The following is a 20416-nucleotide window of genomic DNA, read 5'->3' as shown; positions in this document are numbered from 1 at the left end:
AATGTGTAGTGTCTGATCTTTTGGACTAACGATTGGAAATTTGTGGTAAGTTCTATGGGACCAAACAGTTGAGGTAATCGGTCTCTAGGCTTACGCACTAATTATTATAACAAAATAACTGACGCCAAGGACAACACACACACCCATGCCAAAGGGAGGACTCGAACCTCCGATGGGGGAGCCGCGCGAACCATGGCAAGGTGCCCTAGACCGCACGGCACTAACGACTGAATTTTATTCTAAGATGTAAATGTACACTCCTGGAAATTGAAATAAGAATACCGTGAATTCATTGTCTCAGGAAGGGGAAACTTAATTGACACATTCCTGGGGTCAGATACATCACATGATCACACTGACAGAACCACAGGCACATAGACACAGGCAACAGAGCATGCACAATGTCGGCACTAGTACAGTGTATATCCACCTTCCGCAGCAATGCAGGCTGCTATTCTCCCATGGAGACGATCGTAGAGAAGCTGGATGTAGTCCTGTGGAACGGCTTGCCATGCCAGTTCCACCTGGCGCCTCAGTTGGACCAGCGTTCGTGCTGGACGTGCAGACCGCATGAGACGACGCTTCATCCAGTCCCAAACATGCTCAATGGGGGACAGATCCGGAGATCTTGCTGGCCAGGGTAGTTGACTTACACCTTCTAGAGCACGTTGGGTGGCACGGGATACATGCGGACGTGCATTGTCCTGTTGGAACAGCAAGTTCCCTTGCCGGTCTAGGAATGGTAGAACGATGGGTTCGATGACGGTTTGGATGTACCGTGCACTATTCAGTGTCCCCTCGACGATCACCAGTGGTGTACGGCCAGTGTAGGAGATCGCTCCCCACACCATGATGCCGGGTGTTGGCCCTGTGTGCCTCGGTCGTATGCAGTCCTGATTGTGGCGCTCACCTGCACGGCGCCAAACACGCATACGACCATCATTGGCACCAAGGCAGAAGCGACTCTCATCGCTGAAGACGACACGTCTCCATTCGTCCCTCCATTCACGCCTGTCGCGACACCACTGGAGGCGGGCTGCACGATGTTGGGGCGTGAGCGGAAGACGGCCTAACAGTGTGCGGGACCGTAGCCCAGCTTCATGGAGACGGTTGCGAATGGTCCTCGCCGATACCCCAGGAGCAACAGTGTCCCTAATTTGCTGGGAAGTGGCGGTGCGGTCCCCTACGGCACTGCGTAGGATCCTACGGTCTTGGCGTGCATCCGTGCGTCGCTGCGGTCCGGTCCCAGGTCGACGGGCACGTGCACCTTCTGTCGACCACTGGCGACAACATCGATGTACTGTGGAGACCTCACGCTCCACGTGTTGAGCAATTCGGCGGTACGTCCACCCGGCCTCCCGCATGCCCACTATACGCCCTCGCTCAAAGTCCGTCAACTGCACATACGGTTCACGTCCACGCTGTCGCGGCATGCTACCAGTGTTAAAGACTACGATGTAGCTCCGTATGCCACGGCAAACTGACTGACACTGACGGCGGCGGTGCACAAATGCTGCGCAGCTAGCGCCATTCGACGGCCAACACCGCGGTTCCTGGTGTGTCCGCTGTGCCGTGCGTGTGATCATTGCTTGTACAGTCCTCTCGCAGTGTCCGGAGCCAGTATGGTGGGTCTGACACACCGGTGTCAATGTGTTCTTTTTTTCCATTTCCAGGAGTGTATTTGGTAAATGTCTCAGTTTTGTGCCCTCAGTAATAAATCGTTTCTTACCTACTTGACGAAGTATTTTAGAACCCATGCTCATATGAACTTTTTGCCACGTTTTGGTGACAAAAATTCGAGGGTTGTCCAGAAAGTAAGTTTCGATCGGTCGCTAAATGGAAACCACAGTGAAAACCAGAAAGGTTTATTTGCAACAGTTAGATACACCTTCCACGTACTTATCTACATAGTCGCCGCTCAAACTTCGAGTTTTATCGCAGTGTTGTATCAACTTTCCAATATCCTCATCATAGAAAGCAGCCGCCTGTGCTTTACTTCTCTTCGGAAACGCTGCAGGAGCGTCTTCATTGCCCCTGCAGTGTGCAGCCGAGAACTGGCATGAGGAAGGGACCGCTCGACAGTTGTGTTATGTGGGCTGCATGCCACAGGCGAAATCTCTAACCAGGCCCTCTTGGCGGGAGACGCTACTCCCTACACATCTTTACGTGCTCACTGTTCACTGAAAACTGTAAAGACCGACGCGACACGATCGACGGGCATACTACACTCATGCTCATAAATTAAGGATAATGCTAATACATGGTGAAACAACGCACTGGTGGGCGGTTTGCGCGTTTAAATCACCTCGACGTATAATCATGCGGCGCATTTGACCTGCGGTCGTCGCACGGTGGCGCTAGCAGCAGTCCACATACGCAGAGGTGTGTTGGTGCATGTCAGAGTATGGTGCAGCGAGTAAGTGTGCAGTCGTTTTCAGATGTGCTAATGGTGACTGTGTGTTGAAATGGCTCAAAGAACACATACTGATGACGTTATGAGGGGTAGAATACTAGGGCGACTGGAGGCTGGTCGAACACAGCAGGTCGTAGCACGCGCTCTCCGTGTGCCACAAAATGTGATCTCAATATTATGGCAACGATTCCAGCAGGCAGGAAACATGTCCAGGCGCTGCAGTACGGGGCGCCCACAGACTACAACACCACAAGGAGACCGATATCTCACCATCAGTGCCTGCAGAGGGCCACGGAGTACTGCAGGTAGCCTTGCTTGGGACATTACGCTGCCACTGGAACAGTTGTCTCCAGACACACAGTCTACAATCGACTGAACAGACATGGTTTATTCGCCCGGAGCCCTGCAAGTTGCATTCCACTGAACTCACAGAAGATCCCGTAAAACCTTGTGTCGAGAACACAGTACATGCTCATTGGAACAGTGGTCCGAGGTTATGTTCACGGACGAGTCCAGGTATAGTCTGAACAGTGATTTTCGCCGGGTTTTCATCTGGCGTGAATCAGGAACCAGATCCTTGAAAGGGACCTGTATGATGTTCATGGTTTGATGGTGTGGAGCGGGATTATGATTGGTGCCCCTGCATATCTTTGACAGAGGAACTGTAACAGGTCAGTTGTATCGGGACGTCGTTTTGCACCAGAATGTCCGTCTTTTCAGGGGTGAAGTGGGTCCCACTTTCCTCGTGATGGATGATAACGCATTGTCCCACCGAGCTGCCATCGTGGAGGAGTGCCTTGAAACAGAAGATATCAAGCGAATGGAGTGGCCTACCTGTTCTCCAGACCTAAACCCCATCGAGCACGTCTGGGATGCTCTCGGTCGACGTATCGCTGCACGTCTTCAAACCCCTACGACACTGCAGGAACTCAGACAGGCACTGGCGCAAGAGTGGGAAGCTGTACCCCAGCAGCTGCTCGACCACCTGATCCAGAGTATGCCAACCCATTGTGATACCTGTGTACGTGTGCATGGTGATCATATCCCACATTTATGTCGGGGTAAATGCACCGGAAACAGTGACGTTTTGTAGCATATGTGTTTCGTGACGGTTTTCTCAACTTATCACCAATACCGTGGACTTACAAATCTGTGTCGTGTATGTTCCCTGTGTGCCTATGCTATTAGTGCCAGTTTTGTGTAGTGCCACGGTGTGTGGCACTACATTCTGCAATTATCCTTAATTTATGAGTATGTATGAGTAGATACACTGCCCAACACATCTGTGCAAAGCTTTACCGGATTTTACCTGTGGTTTCCATTTCACGACCGATCGGAACTTACTTTCTGGACAACGCCTATAGTTTCTGACATGACTTTATACATCAGTAAATTCGCTCAACACTAGCCTTTCTTTAGAGATTTTCCACAAAAGTGTGTTTAATAGCCAGTAGTGTGTGTGCCCATCTACGTTGTACCGCTTAAATGGCGGAGTGCCCAGCGCTCCAGACGCTCCTGGAGAGAAGTGGGTGCCAGCCCAGCAGTCAGCGGGGCCCCGTGTAGCCACGGCCCTGGAGGCGCTGCTCGGTCCAGCGCTCCAGGCGTCGCTGAACGCCCTCGGAGAGCCGCTGCCCACCCTCGCCCACGACGCCGCGCCTCATGAAGGATCTTCCTGTGGAGGCAGCTGGCTCCAGCTGGTGCTCCTTGCGGATGTGCTCCACGGCGGAGCTGTTGTTGACGGCAGGGTTGTCTCGCATCCTGTCGAAGCTCAGATGGTCGACCAACTGGGCCACCATCTCTTCTGTGATCGGCTTCCCCAAAAAGGCAGCCGTTCTCCGTACCACCAATGCCAAGTCCTGTGGGTCAGACACACAGCTCAGTTACTCGTTTTTTATTCCAAGACCGTAGCTGTTTGCAGTGATGGTTCCTCCAAAATTTTACCAATGTGCTGCAATCCTATGGCCTGTCAAGAGTAATAATCGTAACTAAATTAAACATATTAATTTTGTGAATATGAACTGAACTAGTTTATTACATAAATTTCATAATCAGTCGTTTAACATTGCAAGGAATAAAACTCCGTCTGAACAGGTCTTGGAAGGCCCAACGGCTACCGACCGGCCGCCGTGTCATCCTCAGACCACAGGCGTCACTGGATGCGGATATGGAGGGGCATGTGGTCAGCACACCGCTCTCCCGGCCGTATGTCAGTTTCCGAGTCCAGAGCCAATAATTCTCAATCAAGTAGCTCCTCAGTTTGCCTCACAAGGGCTGAGTGCACCCCGCTTGCCAACAGCGCTCGGCAGACCGGTTGGTAACCCATCCAAGTGCTAACCCAGCCCGACAGCGCTTAACTTCGGTGATCTGACGTTCAAAAAATGGTTCAAATGGCTCTGAGCACTATGGGACTTAACATCTGTGGTCATCAGTCCCCTAGAATTTAGAACTACTTAAACCTAACTAACCTAAGGACATCACACACATCCATGCCCGAGGCAGGATTCGAACCTGCGACCGTAGCAGTCGCGCGGTTCCGGACTGAGCGCCTAGAACCGCTGGGCCACCGCGGCCGGCTGATCTGACGTTAATTGGTGTTACCATTGCGGCAAGGCCGTTGGCCTACGAGGAATAACGAAAATTAAAAAAAAAATAAAAAAGCATGGTAGCAGTCGGCACACTGCATCACTGTGCTATCGAACAAGCCCATAAATTGCTGCTGAAAAGTCGGTCGTACTCTACGTATAAATCTTTAAAGAGTGATTTACCTTTTCCTATGGCCTATTCAGGCGAAATATTCTAGGAACTTGAAAGGCGTATCTACCTGCTTCTGCTCGTATAATCTGAGACAAATCTGTGAGCCTATAGCGCCTCTGTTGATTCGCTCGATTTGATATTGTTAGCTGGGATATCAATAACTATTCTCCTTTTCGTTGATGTACTATGCCTGGTAGCTGAAAAGATGGACTCTTTTGTGTTTTGATTTTCATGTTGCCCTCCCTTTTTCCTTCCCTCCGTATCGGTCCTGGTTTGTTGGAATGCATGAAGGTGAGTTTGGGGTAAGGATACCGAGATCAGCACTGACGAGACATAGTGACGGTAGAGTTTGTCGTAACTTAACACTCTGAGCGAATTCAGCAAAGGGAAGCTAGAGCGAAAGTTAAGGCAAGTTAGTGTCAGGTTGGTCACTACCAAGGAAAACCTGACCACTGAATTTGAACAGAGAGCTGTTGCCCATCTAGTTCCGTGATATTGAGCAGACTTTGGCTGGTTTGCGAACTATGTGGTCGTAGTTCGATGCAGCTCCTCACATTATGGTAAAATGAAGGTATTAGAACGTATTGTTTCCTCGCGCACAACTCTAATAACGTTCTTTTCGCAGTCAACTTAGTCGTAAAAACTTTAAATGATGTTTTAATTATCTTTAGTTTGGTGAGTTAGATGGCAAAACAAGAGAGTTCATATGCAGTTTGGACCATCAGCTCACTTTCTTATTTCGATTACAGGGTGTTTTCTAAATGTCTCGTTGGGTGTAAAATTTCATTCCGTTGCTGGAACAGTGTATTACCGAGCGAGATGGCGCAGTGATTAGCACACTGAACTCGCATTCCGGAGGACTGCGGTTCAAACCCACGTCCGGCCATCCTCATTTAGGTTTTCTGTGACTTCCCTAAATCGCTTCAGGTAAATGCTGGGATGGTCCCCTTGAAAGGGTACGGCCAACTTCCTTCCCCATCCTTCGCTAATCCAGTGGGATGGATGACCTCGCTTTTGGTCCCCTCTCCCAAATCACCAACCAGCAGTGTATTTTTGTTTCATTACTTTAAGAATTTCAGGAAATTGGAAATTTGTGGTAAGGACTATTGGACCAAACTGATTAGGTCATCGTTCCCTAGGCTTACACACTACTTTACTTAAACTTACGCTAAAGACAACACATACACCCATGACCGAGGGAGGATTCGAACCTAGGATGGGGGGAGCCGCGCGAACCGTAAAAGTCGCCTAAGACATCACGGCTACCCCGCGCGGCAAGAATTTCAGGCTCATCTTTGTATGTATTACTTGGCCATATTCTGGCGCTACTTGCCACTAACTTGCTTAGTTACGCTGAAATTTCAGTGTAGTGTGATTCCGATTGTGCCACAGCACATCTAGAAGTGGTGGAAGTACAAAAGGACAAGAAAGTATCATTTCTAGATGTGCTGGTCGCAAGGGATGGCGAAAACCTGGGACACAGCGTGTATCGAAAACCGACACACACGGACCGATACCTGCACAGACTGTCAAACCACCACCCGAGCCAGAAAAGAGGCATGATTAACACGCTCGTAACGCGAGCAGGACGAATATGTGAGCCGCAGCACCTCAGAGGCGACATGCAACACCTGGAAAGTGTTCTGAGGAGCAATGGGCACTCCACAAGTTACGTTACAAATGCAACAGAGCCAAACACTCAGCGAAGCGACAAATCAGAAAGACAAATGTCGGGTACATCCTTGGTGCCATACATTCTGAGCCGTGTGCGGCTCGCGTTCATGCCGTTTGTTCTTTGGCATTTTTTCACATCAAGTGGCGTCTTGTTTCTTCCTTACTTACTGGCGTAACGAAGTTGTTGGCTTGCCTCCTTGAGTGGTAGCAGCAGCGCTTATCGAGACTAGTACTGTCGTACTATCTTTGGTGTGACCGCTAGCATTTTTGCGTGGTGGTGGTGGTGTGGGTGGTGGTCAGTCGGTTGGGACAGAGCAGCGAGGAAGTCTCTGCGGCGCAAAGCCAGGCCGGGACCGCTGGCGGCGGGCACGCGCTGTCGGATCGTGAGGCGCTAGCTGCGAGACCGACAGAGTTCGTTGCCCACCGAACCTGGACGCTGAAGTTGAGTGACCAGTTAACCTGTTATGAAACCTCAACTGCTGCGACATCTCGTCGTTCATTTGCGGGTTGTTACTCCCTGGGTCGTTTGGGCTAGCAGAAACGTATGACGTGTTGGAGTCGGTGAAATCTTGCAGCCGTCTTCCTATATTGTGATTAATTATTAAACTGACTGTTACTTGTTAGTGAAGCGCACCAGCGGTATTTTCTACCCTGTGGCCTTTAATGCCCCAGTTACCTGCCCTGGTCGTTAGCGTGGTTTTCTGGTAGTGTGCCTTTTCCTTGTCGTGCTGATGCTGTCCGGCACAGCGTGTAGTTCGGCAGTCTTTTAAGTTATTTGGTTCATATTTTGCTTAGAGTGGTTATTGTTTCCTTGGCTGTTTTTAGACGCCAATTTATGAAAATGTAGTGCTGTTCGTATCCTTGTCCTCGGCCAATATTTTCCATCGTTGTGCCATTAGTCGGATGAAAGGGAATTGGTTACATTATTGGTCAGTCCTTGGGCCGTCCGTAGTTTGGGTTGCCATCCGATTATTTAACTTCAACTCTTGGCTGCCTGTCTCATCTCACCTTACGTTTGAGCTATCTTCTCAGGCCGACCCTTGGAACACTTCTGAACACCACTTATTCTGTTTGTTTTAGATTGTGATTTTCGTTTTAGTTTGAAGTATTGTGTGAGGCCTTCGGCCGTGTATTAATTCAGTTCTTTTTAAATATTACATAAAAGCCTTCAGCCATCTTAAATTAATTTTAATTTAAAAAATATTTTTATTTTAAAAAATATTTTTTGCTTAAAATTTGTTCTATCTGAAATAGTTTGTAATCCATGCCCTAAGCCGTTAGTTGTTCGATCTGTTATGTGTGGCTTTCAGCCGAGGATATACGTGAACCCCTTTTAATAAGGCCGTCAGCCCTGTGTATTCTTTAAAGGAGAATTTTTTATAAGAAGGAAGGGGTTTATTTTAAATTGCTTGTCTGACTTGGTGTTCAGGCCTTTAGCCGTTGTTTCAAATTTGTTTGTGGCCTTCAGCCGTGCAATAAGTTAATATTTCATTATTAGGCTGTGCTGTTGTAAGTTTAAAAAGAAATTTCTTGGTTAGAAAAAGTTGTTCATTAATGCTTTTTAATTATAGTTATTCTTCGAACATGTAGTGTAGGCCTTCAGCTGCTAATTGCTTTCAATTGCATTTTTTAAAATTTTATGCTCTAGTTTTAATTGCTTTTGATTTCTAAGCCAGGCCTTCAGCCGTTCTTGTTTTTCGTGTGGTTTTGGGCCTTCAGCTCAGAAAGCATCTCAAGTTTACTTTAACTAGGCCTTCAGCCGTATTGTCTAATTGTGATATTTTGAAGCAATGTGTAAATAAGTGGTTCTTAGAAAAATAAAGTTATGTGTTTGATTGTGAAGAAAAATAATGTTATGTGTTTGATTGTGAAACTCACAGTAACTGTTTAAGCCCCATCCTCAATCGTAACCTTACCCTGTGCGCTCTCTGAGTACCTACCAACGAGGTTTCACATTCCCAGACTGACGGACAGAATCGGTCGTATATTGCGCAAACACGGAGTAAAGAAGAGTTTCAAACCGACAAAGGAGGTCAAAGAGCGTCTTAGATCGGCAAATCAGAAAAGGGACCCACTTTCAATGTCGGGAATGTACCGTATACCACGCACATAGGGAAAAGTTTATGTCGGAATGACTGGACGATCAAAAATGGTTCAAATGGCTCTGAGCACTATGGGACTTAACTTCTAAGGTCATCAGTCCCCTAGAAGTTAGAACTACTTAAACCTAACTAACCTAAGGACATCACACACGTCCATGCCCGAGGCAGGATTCGAACCTGCGACCGTAGCGGCCACGCGGTTCCAGACTGTAGCGCCTTTAACCGCTTGGCCACACCGGCCGGCTGGACGATCAACACCAGGATCAAAAAACGTAAGCGACATTGCAGGTTGGGGCAGGTGGAGAAATCGGCCGTGGCAGAGCACGCACTGAGTGAGGCCGACCACGTAATAAAATTCGCCGACACGGAAGTTCCGGCTGTAGAGAAGCACTATCACACCCGCTTGTTCAAAGAGGCTATGGAAATACAAAAACACGGGAATAACTTCAACAAGAAAGAAGGAAGCCTTAAGGTAAACGGATCCTGGCTTCCCGTGCTGTAGCGAACGACCGTCCCAGGTGGCAAGAGGAGAACCGCACCGGAAATGACCGCCGAGAAACCCTCGCCAGCAATGGAGAGTGAAGCTTTGAGAATACCACTGAATAACACTCGTGCTGCAGTAAAATCATCAGATGAACGTCGCAGAAGAACGCGAGACAGAAGCCAATAGGCAGTGTCACTCTGAGCTCACAAAACTGGTCTCGGACAGTGTGGTGTTTGTGACCTGTTTTCTTAGAACACAGCATCACCATTGGGGAACAAACATCGGACCATTGTATGGACCTGACCAGCCTACATAATACTTAGCTTTAATGCGACCTTGCTTAAAATCCGTTCATCACAAGAATAAACCTGATGTAAACAAACACAAACGCGATGATTGGTCAGAAGCCATAGCACACGTACACTGATGTTACGCTATTGCAAGTAGGTCCTACTTATGTATTACATATCTTATTACTAAGTTACATTAAATGGAACTTTAAGATAATCCAATGTATTAAGAGACATCAACGTTTTTCTTAATCACGCTTTAGCTACATAGTTTTTATTTCAAAAATGGTGTACAGTCACAGCCTCTGCAGCGTTGTAGTCTGATTCTCGCGCTGTTAATGCGCAGTATGAAAATGGCTGAGGCTGCTTTTTGTTCCGTAGTGAAACATGCGCATGGAACACGGTTAAAAAGTGCCGAGAAATAGGCTATTCTTAATGTTTTTATATATTTTCAGAGATAATCGGCTTTGAGGTTTTCCCAGCGTTGTATATACTTCAGCTGGTGAAGAAACACGCATTGAACATGTAGTGCCGGCAGCGGTGGCCTAGCGATGTTATTCAATCTGTACATTGAGCAAGCAGTGAAGGAAACAAAAGAAAAATTCGGAGTAGGTATTAAAATCCATGGAGAAGAAATAAAAACTTTGAGGTTCGCCGATGACATTGTAATTCTGTCAGAGACAGCAAAGGACTTGGAAGAGCAGTTGAACGGAATGGACAGTGTTTTGAACGGAGGATATAAGATGAACGTCAACAAAAGCAAAACGAGGCTAATGGAATGTAGTCGAATTAAGTCGGGTGATTCTGAGGGAATTAGATTAGGAAATGAGACACTTAAAGTAGTAAAGGAGTTCTACTATTTGGGGAGGAAAATAACTGATGATGGTCGAAGTAGAGAGGATATAAAATGTAGACTGGCAGTGGCGAGGAAAGCGGTTCTGAAGAAGAGAAATTTGTTAACATCGAGTATAGATTTGAGTGTCAGGAAGTCGTTTCTGAAAGTATTTGTATGGAGTGTAGCCATGTATGGAAGTGAAACATGGACGATAACTAGTTTGGACAAGAAGAGATAGAAGCTTTCGAAATGTGGTGCTACAGAAGAATGCTGAAAATTAGATGGGTAGATCACATAACTAATGAGGAAGTATTGAATAGGATTAGGGAGAAGAGAAGTTTGTGGCACAACTTGACTAGAAGAAGGGATCGGTTAGTAGGACATGTTCTGAGGCATCAAGGGATCACCAATTTAGTATTGGAGGGCAACGTGGAGGGTAAAAATCGTAGAGGGAGACCAAGAGATGGATACACTAAGCAGATACAGAGGGATGTAGGTTGCAGTAGGTACTGGGAGATGAAGAAGCTTGCACAGCATAGAGTAGCATGGAGAGCTGCATCAAACCAGTCTCAGGACTGAACAACACAACAACAACAATCGGCTTTGAGGTTTTCCCAATGTTGTGTAAACTTCAGCTGATGAAGAAACACGCATTGAACATGTAGTGCCGGCAGCGGTGGCCGAGCGGTTCTAGGCGCTTCAGTCCCCATGTGTTGACTCAGGGATCGATACGTGGCTGCACGATCCATTACAGTCATGTGGATAAGATGCCTGTCATCTCGACTGCACGGTGTTCCGTATTACCCTCCTGAACCCACCGATTCCATATTATACTAACAGTCATTGGATCTCGACCAACGCGAGCAGAAATGTCACGATACGATAAACCGCAATTGCGATAGGCTACAATCCGCTCTTTATGAAAGTCGGAAACGTGATGGTACGCGTTTCTCCTCCTTACACGAGGCATTACAACAACGTTTCACCAGGCAACGGCGGTCAACTGCTGTTTGTGTATGAGAAATCGGTTGGAAACTTTCTTCATGTCAGCACGTTGTAGGTGTCGCCACCGGCGCCAACCTTGTGTGAATGCTCTGAAAAGCTAATCATTTGCATATCACAGCATCTTCTTCCTGTCCGTTAAATTTCGCGTCTGTAGCACGTCAACTTCGTGGTGTAGCAATTTTAATAGCCAGTAGTGTATAAAGGTGAACACTTACACAACAATAGTGCGAACCATTCTTGACTACCGATAGAGTGTATGGGATACCTACCTGGTCGGATTAAGGGAAGACATCGGAACAATCCAGAATTAGCTCAGTAGTCATTAGACTTCGTGAGAGAGCAGAATGGGGCGCTCCGCGGATTTGACGGATTTCGATCGTACTCAGGTGATTGGGGGTCACTTGTGTCATACGTCTGTACGCGAGATTTCCACACTCCTACATATCCCTAGGTCCATTGTTTCCGATGTTATAGTGAAGTCGAAACGTGAAGGGGCACGTACAGCACAAAAGCGTACCGGCAACTTCGTCTATTGACTGACAGAGACCGCCGACAATTGAAGAGGGTCGTAATGTGTAATAGGCAGGCATCTATCCAGTCCATAACACAGGAATTCCAAACTGAGAAGTGAGAAAACTTGGATTTCATGGTCGAGCGGCAGTTCATAAGCCACACATCACGCCGGTAAATGTCAAACGACGCCTCGCTCGGTGTAAGGAGCGTAAACATTGGACGATTGAATAGTGAGAAAACGTTGTGTGGAGTCACCAATTACGGTACACAATGTGGCGATCCGATGGCAGAGTGTGGGTATGGCGCATGCCCGGTGAACATCGTCTGCCTTCGTGTGTAGTGCCAACAGTATAATTCGGAGGCGGTGGTGTTAAGGTGTGGTAGTGTTTTTCATGGAGGGTGCTTGCAACCCTTGTTGTTTTGCGTTGCACTATCACAGAAAAGGCCTTCATTGATTGTTTAAGCACCTTCTTGCTTCCCACTGTTGAAAACCAATTCGGGTAGGGCGATTGCATCTTTCAACACGAGCACCTGTTCATAATGCACGGCCTGTGGCGGAGTGATTGCACGACAGCAACATCCCTGTAATGCACTGTCCTGCACAGAGTCCTGACCTGGATCGTATAGAACACCTTTGGGATGTTTTGGAACGCCGACTTCATGCCAGGCCTCACCGACCGACATCGATACCTCAACTCAGAGCAGCATTCCGTGAAGAATAGGCTGCCATTCCCCAAGAAACCTTCCAGAACCTGATTGAACGTATGCCTGTGAGAGTGCAAGCTATCATCAAGGCTAAGGGTGGACCAACACCATATTGAATTCCAACATTACCGATGGAGGGCACCACGAACTTGTAAGTCATTTTCAGCCAGGTGTCCGGATAATTTTGATCACATAGGGTATGTGTGGAGCAGATGAATCGTTGCAACTCATTGGTTTCTTTTCAATAGCTTCTAGAACCCACCTTATTGCTTTTTCTCCCAAAATGTTTACAGCATTACCAATGAATGTGCTTCGCTAAGAAAGTAAATGCAACCGATGACAGATTTTCCCTATTCACAATAGCTTAGCATGCAATAAAAATAGAAAGTATCCTGTTTGTATCCTTTGTTTTCTTTGATATGTTACTTTTTAGGCAGATTTGGTATCAAGCACAGACGAAACTTTAAAGCGTAACCACAATTGTCTTGCGGAACGTATACGTACCTCTTTCATTTCCTCGTAGCTGTAGAACAGGACGTGGGGCTCCTGGCGCATGTTCCAGAAAGGAACCACGTGTTCCCAGTACGGAAGGTACATGGCTGGAAATAAAATAACATACATTGTAATTCTGTCAGAGACAGCAAAGGACTTGGAAGAGCAGTTGAACGGAATGGACAGTGTTTTGAACGGAGGATATAAGATGAACGTCAACAAAAGCAAAACGGGGATAATAGAATGTAGTCCAATTAAATCAGGTGATGCTGGGGGAATTAGATTAGGAAATGAGACGAAGTAGCAGATGAGTTTTGCTATTAGGGGAGCAAAACAACTGATGATGGTAGAAGTAGAGAGGCTATAAAATGTAGACGGGCTATGGCAAGGAAAGCCTTTATGAAGAAGAGAAATTTGTTAACATCGAGTATAGATTTAAGTGTCAGGCAGTCTTTTCTGAAAGTATTTGAATGGAGTGTCGCCATGTATGGAAGTGAAATTTGAACGATAAATAGTTTTGACAAGAAGAAAATATAAGCTTTCGAAATGTGGTGCTACAGAAGAATGCTGAAGATTAGATGGGTAGATCACATAACTAATGAGGAGGTATTGAGTAGAATTGGGGAGAAGAGAAGTTTGTGGCACAACTTGACTAGAAGAAGGGATCGGTTGGTAGGACATGTTCTGAGGCATCAAGGGATCACCAATTTAGTATTGGAGGGCAGCGTGGAGGGTAAAAATCGCAGAGGGAGACCAAGAGATGAATACACTAAGCAGATTCAGAAGGATGTAGGCTGCAGTACGTACTGGGAGATGAAGAAGCTTGCACAGGATAGAGTCGCATGGAGAGCTGCATCAAACCAGTCTCAGGACTGAAGACCACAACAACGACAACAACAACAACATAAATACAGGGTTACTAACTACGATTTTAAAGAGATTACACGAAAATAACTTGGTCTACTTTTAGCAGTAATTAAGGGGACGTCCCTTACTTACGTCAGCTCAAAATGGGGTGCGGGAGGAGTGCGGCAAAATCTCAGCGAATCTCATTCAAAGGGGGGCGGTCAATAAAAGCCTCAAGTCAGCCTTTAATTAAGAGACTATACATTATTATAATGGATCAAGTTTCGTTTTATAAAATTAATCCAGAGCATTAACAATATTAAAGTGACAGCAATCTTTATGGCCTGAAATGAACTGAAGAGCGGTGGCAAAATATAACTTTAATTATACAAATAACCAGTTACTGAGAAGTAGCAGTTACTGTAAAAACCGCTCATCTGTGCCTAGCAGTTGATTTGATGACTGCCAATAGTGTGTAGTGCCACCTGTTTATCCTAGTGCGTACTATGCCTTGGCGTTATCTGAGATCTGACCACCGACAAATGAACAAAGCAGGGGGACCGACCATCTATGATGTACTCTACAGCTCATGGAAATAACTGCCAGACTGGGCGTCATTTGTTTATCGAAGTGTGTGCATTCGATTCATGCTATCTAATTGTGTAGAGTGGCCATAAGTAATTTGTGGGACTGTGAGAATAACCATCAGTAGATGAGTATGCCTATAAGTTATTTTTTTGTGGCAGTTACTTTTAGCTCACAGTTATTTTTCTCTGGCAGTTACGGGATACCACTACGTTTAACATGGAAGCTGATAACTGTATCCTGGACTCCGGTTTCTTTTTAGCTTACAATGAAATGACATAAATAAGGTGACAGAGAATTGCAGCCATAAACTACAGCATTCCTAGAATGAGGACTAATATTCCGTCTTTAGCAGTAGCTCACATTTAGCACCTTCACTGTCACCTTCTACTGGTGGCAGTTCAGCATGCACATTTTCTTCTTCTGCAGCCTGAGGTTCCTCATCATCATTTTCCAGACTCAAATTAATCATTCAGTAAATCCTTGATGTGTGTTCCTTTCAGGGTAAATTACGTGGACAGAAGATCAGTCCCGAACAGCGACATCGCAGAAACGTTCACTGCCTTGTTGTTTTTGTCAGTTCCAGCCTTATAAACGCATCCTTAGGGAGTTCAAGATCTTCCTTTAGAACAGACACCAGATGTTTGCCGTCATATTCTTGTATCTACTGCACTACTATTTATCTTTCATGTGTGGCTTGCAGGTGAGATTAGGGTCGGGAACGTGACCCAACCCATCCACTCTCCACGAGAAATCCGCGTGTTCCTAACCTATACCCATTCTGTTGAAGACATGTTACTGTATTTATTGTTGTGATTCTGATACTTAAGTGTTTTCTCGAATTCATTTTCCATATACATCTTATATTCAATATATTCATCGCTCCCAATATTGTCAAAAATGTAACTTGTATGTTTGCCCATTAACTAACTCACTGTGTTATTTTTTGCCTGAGGGTAGTAAATTTCTTCTGGTCTGAAGAAAATGTTATTTGGTACATTGCTTGCTGAACTTATTGTTATTTGAGCATTTTTCTCCCTGGTCCACCTCCAGTTGATAATCTTATCTCCACATGTGTACCGACGAGGCACACTTAAACCGATGGCAAAGAGACGCTCATTAGTGCCGATGATGTTATTGACTACCTTGTACCACGCTGTTCTCACGTTAGACGAAAGAACATCACTACTGATGTTTTTCCAGACCACATTCCATGCTATTCCAGCATATTTATTTTCTATGTTATTTTTCCTTTCAGCTAAAATCGTCTCTGTTGTAACGTTTTGGGAGTTCAAATGTTCAAATGTGTGTGAAATCTTATGGGACTTAACTGCTAAGGTCATCAGTCCCTAAGCTTACACACTACTTAACCTAAATTATCCTAAGGACAAACACACACACCCATGCCCGAGGGAGGACTCGAACCTCCGCCGGGACCAGCCGCACAGTCCAAGACTGCAGCGCCCTAGACCGCTCGGCTAATCACGCGCGGCTTTTGGGAGCTTTTTGCTGTGATAGCTTAGTTTAAGATAAAACTCCCTACTATGTTTTAGTTTAAAACTTATTTTTTGTATATTCCCAGAGACTGGAGTAAAACAAGTATTTTCATTCCTTCACGGAAGTAACCGCCGGCAGTCAGGGGGTTTTACTGAGCTCACAAATAACTAGATTGGTATTGTCCTTAATGTGATCCACTCCCTACCACTCTTGCAGTTGCCGTTAACCTGTATGCAGTAGCTGTTAGCCAGAATCAACTTGCGTGGCTACCAAACCAAATAAAAACAGTTAAATATCTCAACGTACGTTCGCATATTTAGTTACAGCATCACAATAACACAAAAAATTGAAAAATATTAAGTAACAAAAAAGTTCCGAAATGGGCTGTGATTTCACACAGCAGGGTCGACGCGCTACGAGGCATTGCTAATTGGCTGCCTTAAGAGACCGGACTGCCTAGAGATTAAGCAGCGAAAGTCCCAGCCATAAGAAATACATCAGTACATCGGAGGAAAATTATTCTAAGTAGGAGTTAGCGGGTATGCAATCAGGAAAATCTAGTAGCTCTTGTTCTGCGGGTGAAGGGAGTTGACTGTATCCCCATTTGGGGCATTCGGTTTTCTTTTCTTTTTTTCTTAAACTAACTACTACAAAAAAATAGCAGTTATCGCCATAACCGATACTCTGAAACAATCATTTGCCCCATCTCTAGAACTGAATGCTTTACACTTGTGCATGCCGAGGATTCCCCAATTTGAAACAAGTGTCAGATTTCATTCGGCGAGTTCCCTGCCACGCCGGTCTGAATCATTGTGTGTTAGTCAGTGAGGCAGCCATGATGCTCTGCGACGCGTATAAAGCCGATGTTACTGCGTGCAACATGAATTTGTATCAAAACTTTCACAACGTGCATGTTCAGCAGCATGTGGACACGTGGAAAGACACGTGCGAGCAACAAGTTATTCGTTTGTGGAAGGAAGCTAAGCTGTAGTTCACAGACAAGAATTCTGTTAGTGATAATATTCTAGATAGTAACCAACAATGTACCTTGCTCGTAGATTTAAGAACCGTCGTTCTACGTAAAGACTGACAGTGTATTTTGCTTCATGACTCAAGAACTGTTCTCGGCAGTGGCCAACAATGTACCTTGCTTGTAGATTCAGGAACCGTTATTTTCAAAAGTTACAGACAGTGTTACTTCCTTGTAGATTCACGAACGCTTACCCTTGATAATGGTTCAAATGGTTCAAATGGCTCTGAGCACTATGGGACTTAACATCTTAGGTCATCAGTCCCCTAGAACTTAGAACTAATTAAACCTGACTAACCTAAGGACATCACACACATCCATGCCCGAGGCAGGATTCGAACCTGTGACCGTAGCAGTCGCGCAGTTCCGCATTGAGCGCCTAGAACCGCGAGACCACCGCGGCCGGCTCCTTGATAATGACCGACACTGCACTTGCCTGTAGATTCGAGAACCATTATTCTCGATAATGGCTGACAGTGTTCCTCCCAGGCCGGCCGGAGTGGCCGTGCGGTTCTAGGTGCTACAGTCTGGAACCGAGCGACCGCTACGGTCGCAGGTTCGAATCCTGCCTCGGGCATGGATGTGTGTGATGTCCTTAGGTTAGTTAGGTTTAATTAGTTGTAAGTTCTAGGCGACTGATTACCTCAGAAGTTAAGTCGCATAGTGCTCAGAGCCATTTGAACCATTTCTTGTTCCTCCCATGCAGATTCAAGAACTGTTATCTTGTTTCGGAGAACCTGCATTAAATCAGGACTATCTTTTCACTCAGAAGCTGTTTCAGCTGCTAACACTGTTGTATACTTTCCCTGCAGTAATAAAGTTTCAATTGTTCCCGGCTACCTGGGCTCTTTGTTGCATCGTCCACAACGGGATTCTTCAATAACGAACCGAAACGATCCTACAGGTTGTCAGTTCATAATTGGAAGCTTGTCACTTACGTATGTCTTCCATGAAGCACTCAGCAAACTCGTCCAGGCTGAGGTGACACTCACCCCACAGCTGGTAGTGGTGATAATAGGACACTATCATGTCCTTCAGGTTCCTCATCATGTACATTATCTGAAACACGCAGCGGACACAGTGTGTAAAACGTGGTGGGTCATTGGAAGTGAGACTACGGCATAATAGATGTAAAACAAAGGGTTGGGCTAGGGATAGGAAGATGCTGAAAAAAAAGCATTTTCCTGCCATGGGCAGTGCATTAAGGGGAAGTTTGCTATCTTTTGGTTTAAAAAATATATTTTTTAAAAAATTGCATTTTTGGATCCATAAAACTGTTTAGAATCCACCCCTGAAACGGTTTTTCCGAACACGGAACGGAAATGTTTGCTATTCGCGGTTGAACAAAAAAAACTGCACCGGCCTGAAATCGGCCTTTTTCGCGCACCAGTTTTTTTCTTTCGGAGGGCGATTTGTTGTACCGGTGTTTGGGAGGAAACACAAAATTCAAATGAGAGTTTGAAAGCGTGTGTTTGGAAGTTAGCCCCCAAGCATGGGGTGCGAAGACTGTGGAGATTGCGACTTTCCTGTCAGTGAGCAGCTTCAACGAAGGGTATTCAGCAATTCTGAAGATCATGACAACGATGGACGTCACCCTGGGACTCTATTCGACGCAGTTCGCCAAGCATTCGGCGACCACCGGATTCAAGCGGCCGAAAACCGCTTGCCAGCGGCCGTACGAGCGGCTATGGAGCAGCGCAGGATGGCCCAGATCGATCAGAACGCCCTCTATGACAAAGAGGAAGGACTAGTTTATGGACCCGGAGTAGGAGATTGAACGTACGTTGCACAATATTGCATTTATCTGTAGTCAAAACTTCAAACGCCTTTTTCTCGAAATGACTTTTTTTTATCACGCGGTATGGTAATACCACGCGATAAAAAAATAATAATTTCGAGAAAAACGCGTTTGAAGTTTTGACTACAGATAAATGCAATATTACCATACCGCGCGATAAAAAAAAGTCATTTCCAGAACAACGCGTTTGAAGTTCAAATCTACTGAACCGATTGGCATGATTCTTTGTTTCCGACGAAGCTAAATAAATTTTCAAGGAGTTGTACCACTTTTCCACGTTTTGTATTAGTGCGAAATATGGGAGAAAGTGTCACAGAAATGATACAGGATTTGGGATGGACATCATTAAAAGAAAGGCGTTTTTCGTTGTGACGGAATCTTCTCACGAAATTCCAATCACCAACTTTCTCTTCCGAATGCGAAATATTTTGTTAACACCGAGTTACATAGGGACGAACGATCACCAAAATAAAATAAGGGAAATTAGAGCTCGTACGGAAAGATGTAGGTGTTCATTCTTCCCGCGAGCTATACGAGATTGGAATAACAGAGACTTGTGAAGCTGGTTCGATGAACCCTCTGCTAGGCACTTAAATGTTATTTGCGGAGTATCCATGTAGATGTAGATGTATTCCGATCCATGAACTATGAATACTTTTTCTTGGCCAATGAAGTCGGAAAAGCGAAGAAAAAAAAAACTATTTTCTTCAGATGGCCTCCATTTAGTTTGCTGTGGTCCAAATAACTTAAGCGAGATATAACTCCTAAAGAATCTTACATACTTCACTAACGACAGCTCAGATTTGATTTCAGACGAGGCGACTGGCCTGTGACATACAGAGGGTGGAGATCTACATCGAAATTAAGTTTCGTTCCGACGGCACTTCGGCCTTTGCTCTTCGACATTTCTGGTCGAAAAAATTCCAGTTCGTAGAGGAAATATCAATAAACATTTTGACCAAATTTTTCATTGATATCTATAATACATCTCGAGAAAAAAAATCTCAAAGTACACGCTTTTTTCGGGCCAAAGATAGTAGTCTCTGTTTAGGGTGCACCACTGCAAAGATGAGCCATATGGATATCTGTGCCAGTGGTGTTGAGAAACAGCTGAAATTGCCAAAACTGCACAAAGCTCCATACTTGATTATATATTGCTTATGCGAATGAGTTAGCCCCTCTCCTAATTACTGTGTAACGTAGATAGCTATAGGAAGAAACAGCGTCCAGTGTTCAGAAGAAAGCACAGGTCACAATAGTCTATAAGAACGGTACCAGAAGTGATGCACAAAACGGTTCAACATCCTAGACATCAGTTTGAGGCAGAATCTTATAATACATTCTGAACTCAAAAGTAAAGAGGTGTCTCAAATAGAATGACAACTCTCTCGCG

The 20416-nt window shown here is 45.5% G+C and overlaps 1 protein-coding gene across 1 annotated transcript in view; it reads right to left on the bottom strand.

The window, feature by feature from the left end:
• Positions 1-3957: 3957 nt before the first annotated feature.
• Positions 3958-20416, bottom strand: part of LOC124716827 (luciferin sulfotransferase-like) — a 59127-nt gene continuing 42668 nt past the window's right edge. The window contains exons 4-6 of the mRNA XM_047243380.1: positions 18164-18284; positions 13280-13374; positions 3958-4269 (exon numbers count right to left, since the gene is read on the bottom strand). Coding sequence (XP_047099336.1) covers positions 3958-4269; positions 13280-13374; positions 18164-18284 — 528 coding nt within the window. The remainder of the gene's footprint in view (positions 4270-13279; positions 13375-18163; positions 18285-20416) is intronic.

Source organism: Schistocerca piceifrons, chromosome 9 (genome assembly GCF_021461385.2).
Source record: "Schistocerca piceifrons isolate TAMUIC-IGC-003096 chromosome 9, iqSchPice1.1, whole genome shotgun sequence".
Classification (NCBI taxonomy): domain Eukaryota; kingdom Metazoa; phylum Arthropoda; class Insecta; order Orthoptera; family Acrididae; genus Schistocerca; species Schistocerca piceifrons.
The sequence above is the reverse complement of the archived record's forward strand: the minus strand, read 5'-3'. Positions and strand labels throughout refer to the sequence as shown.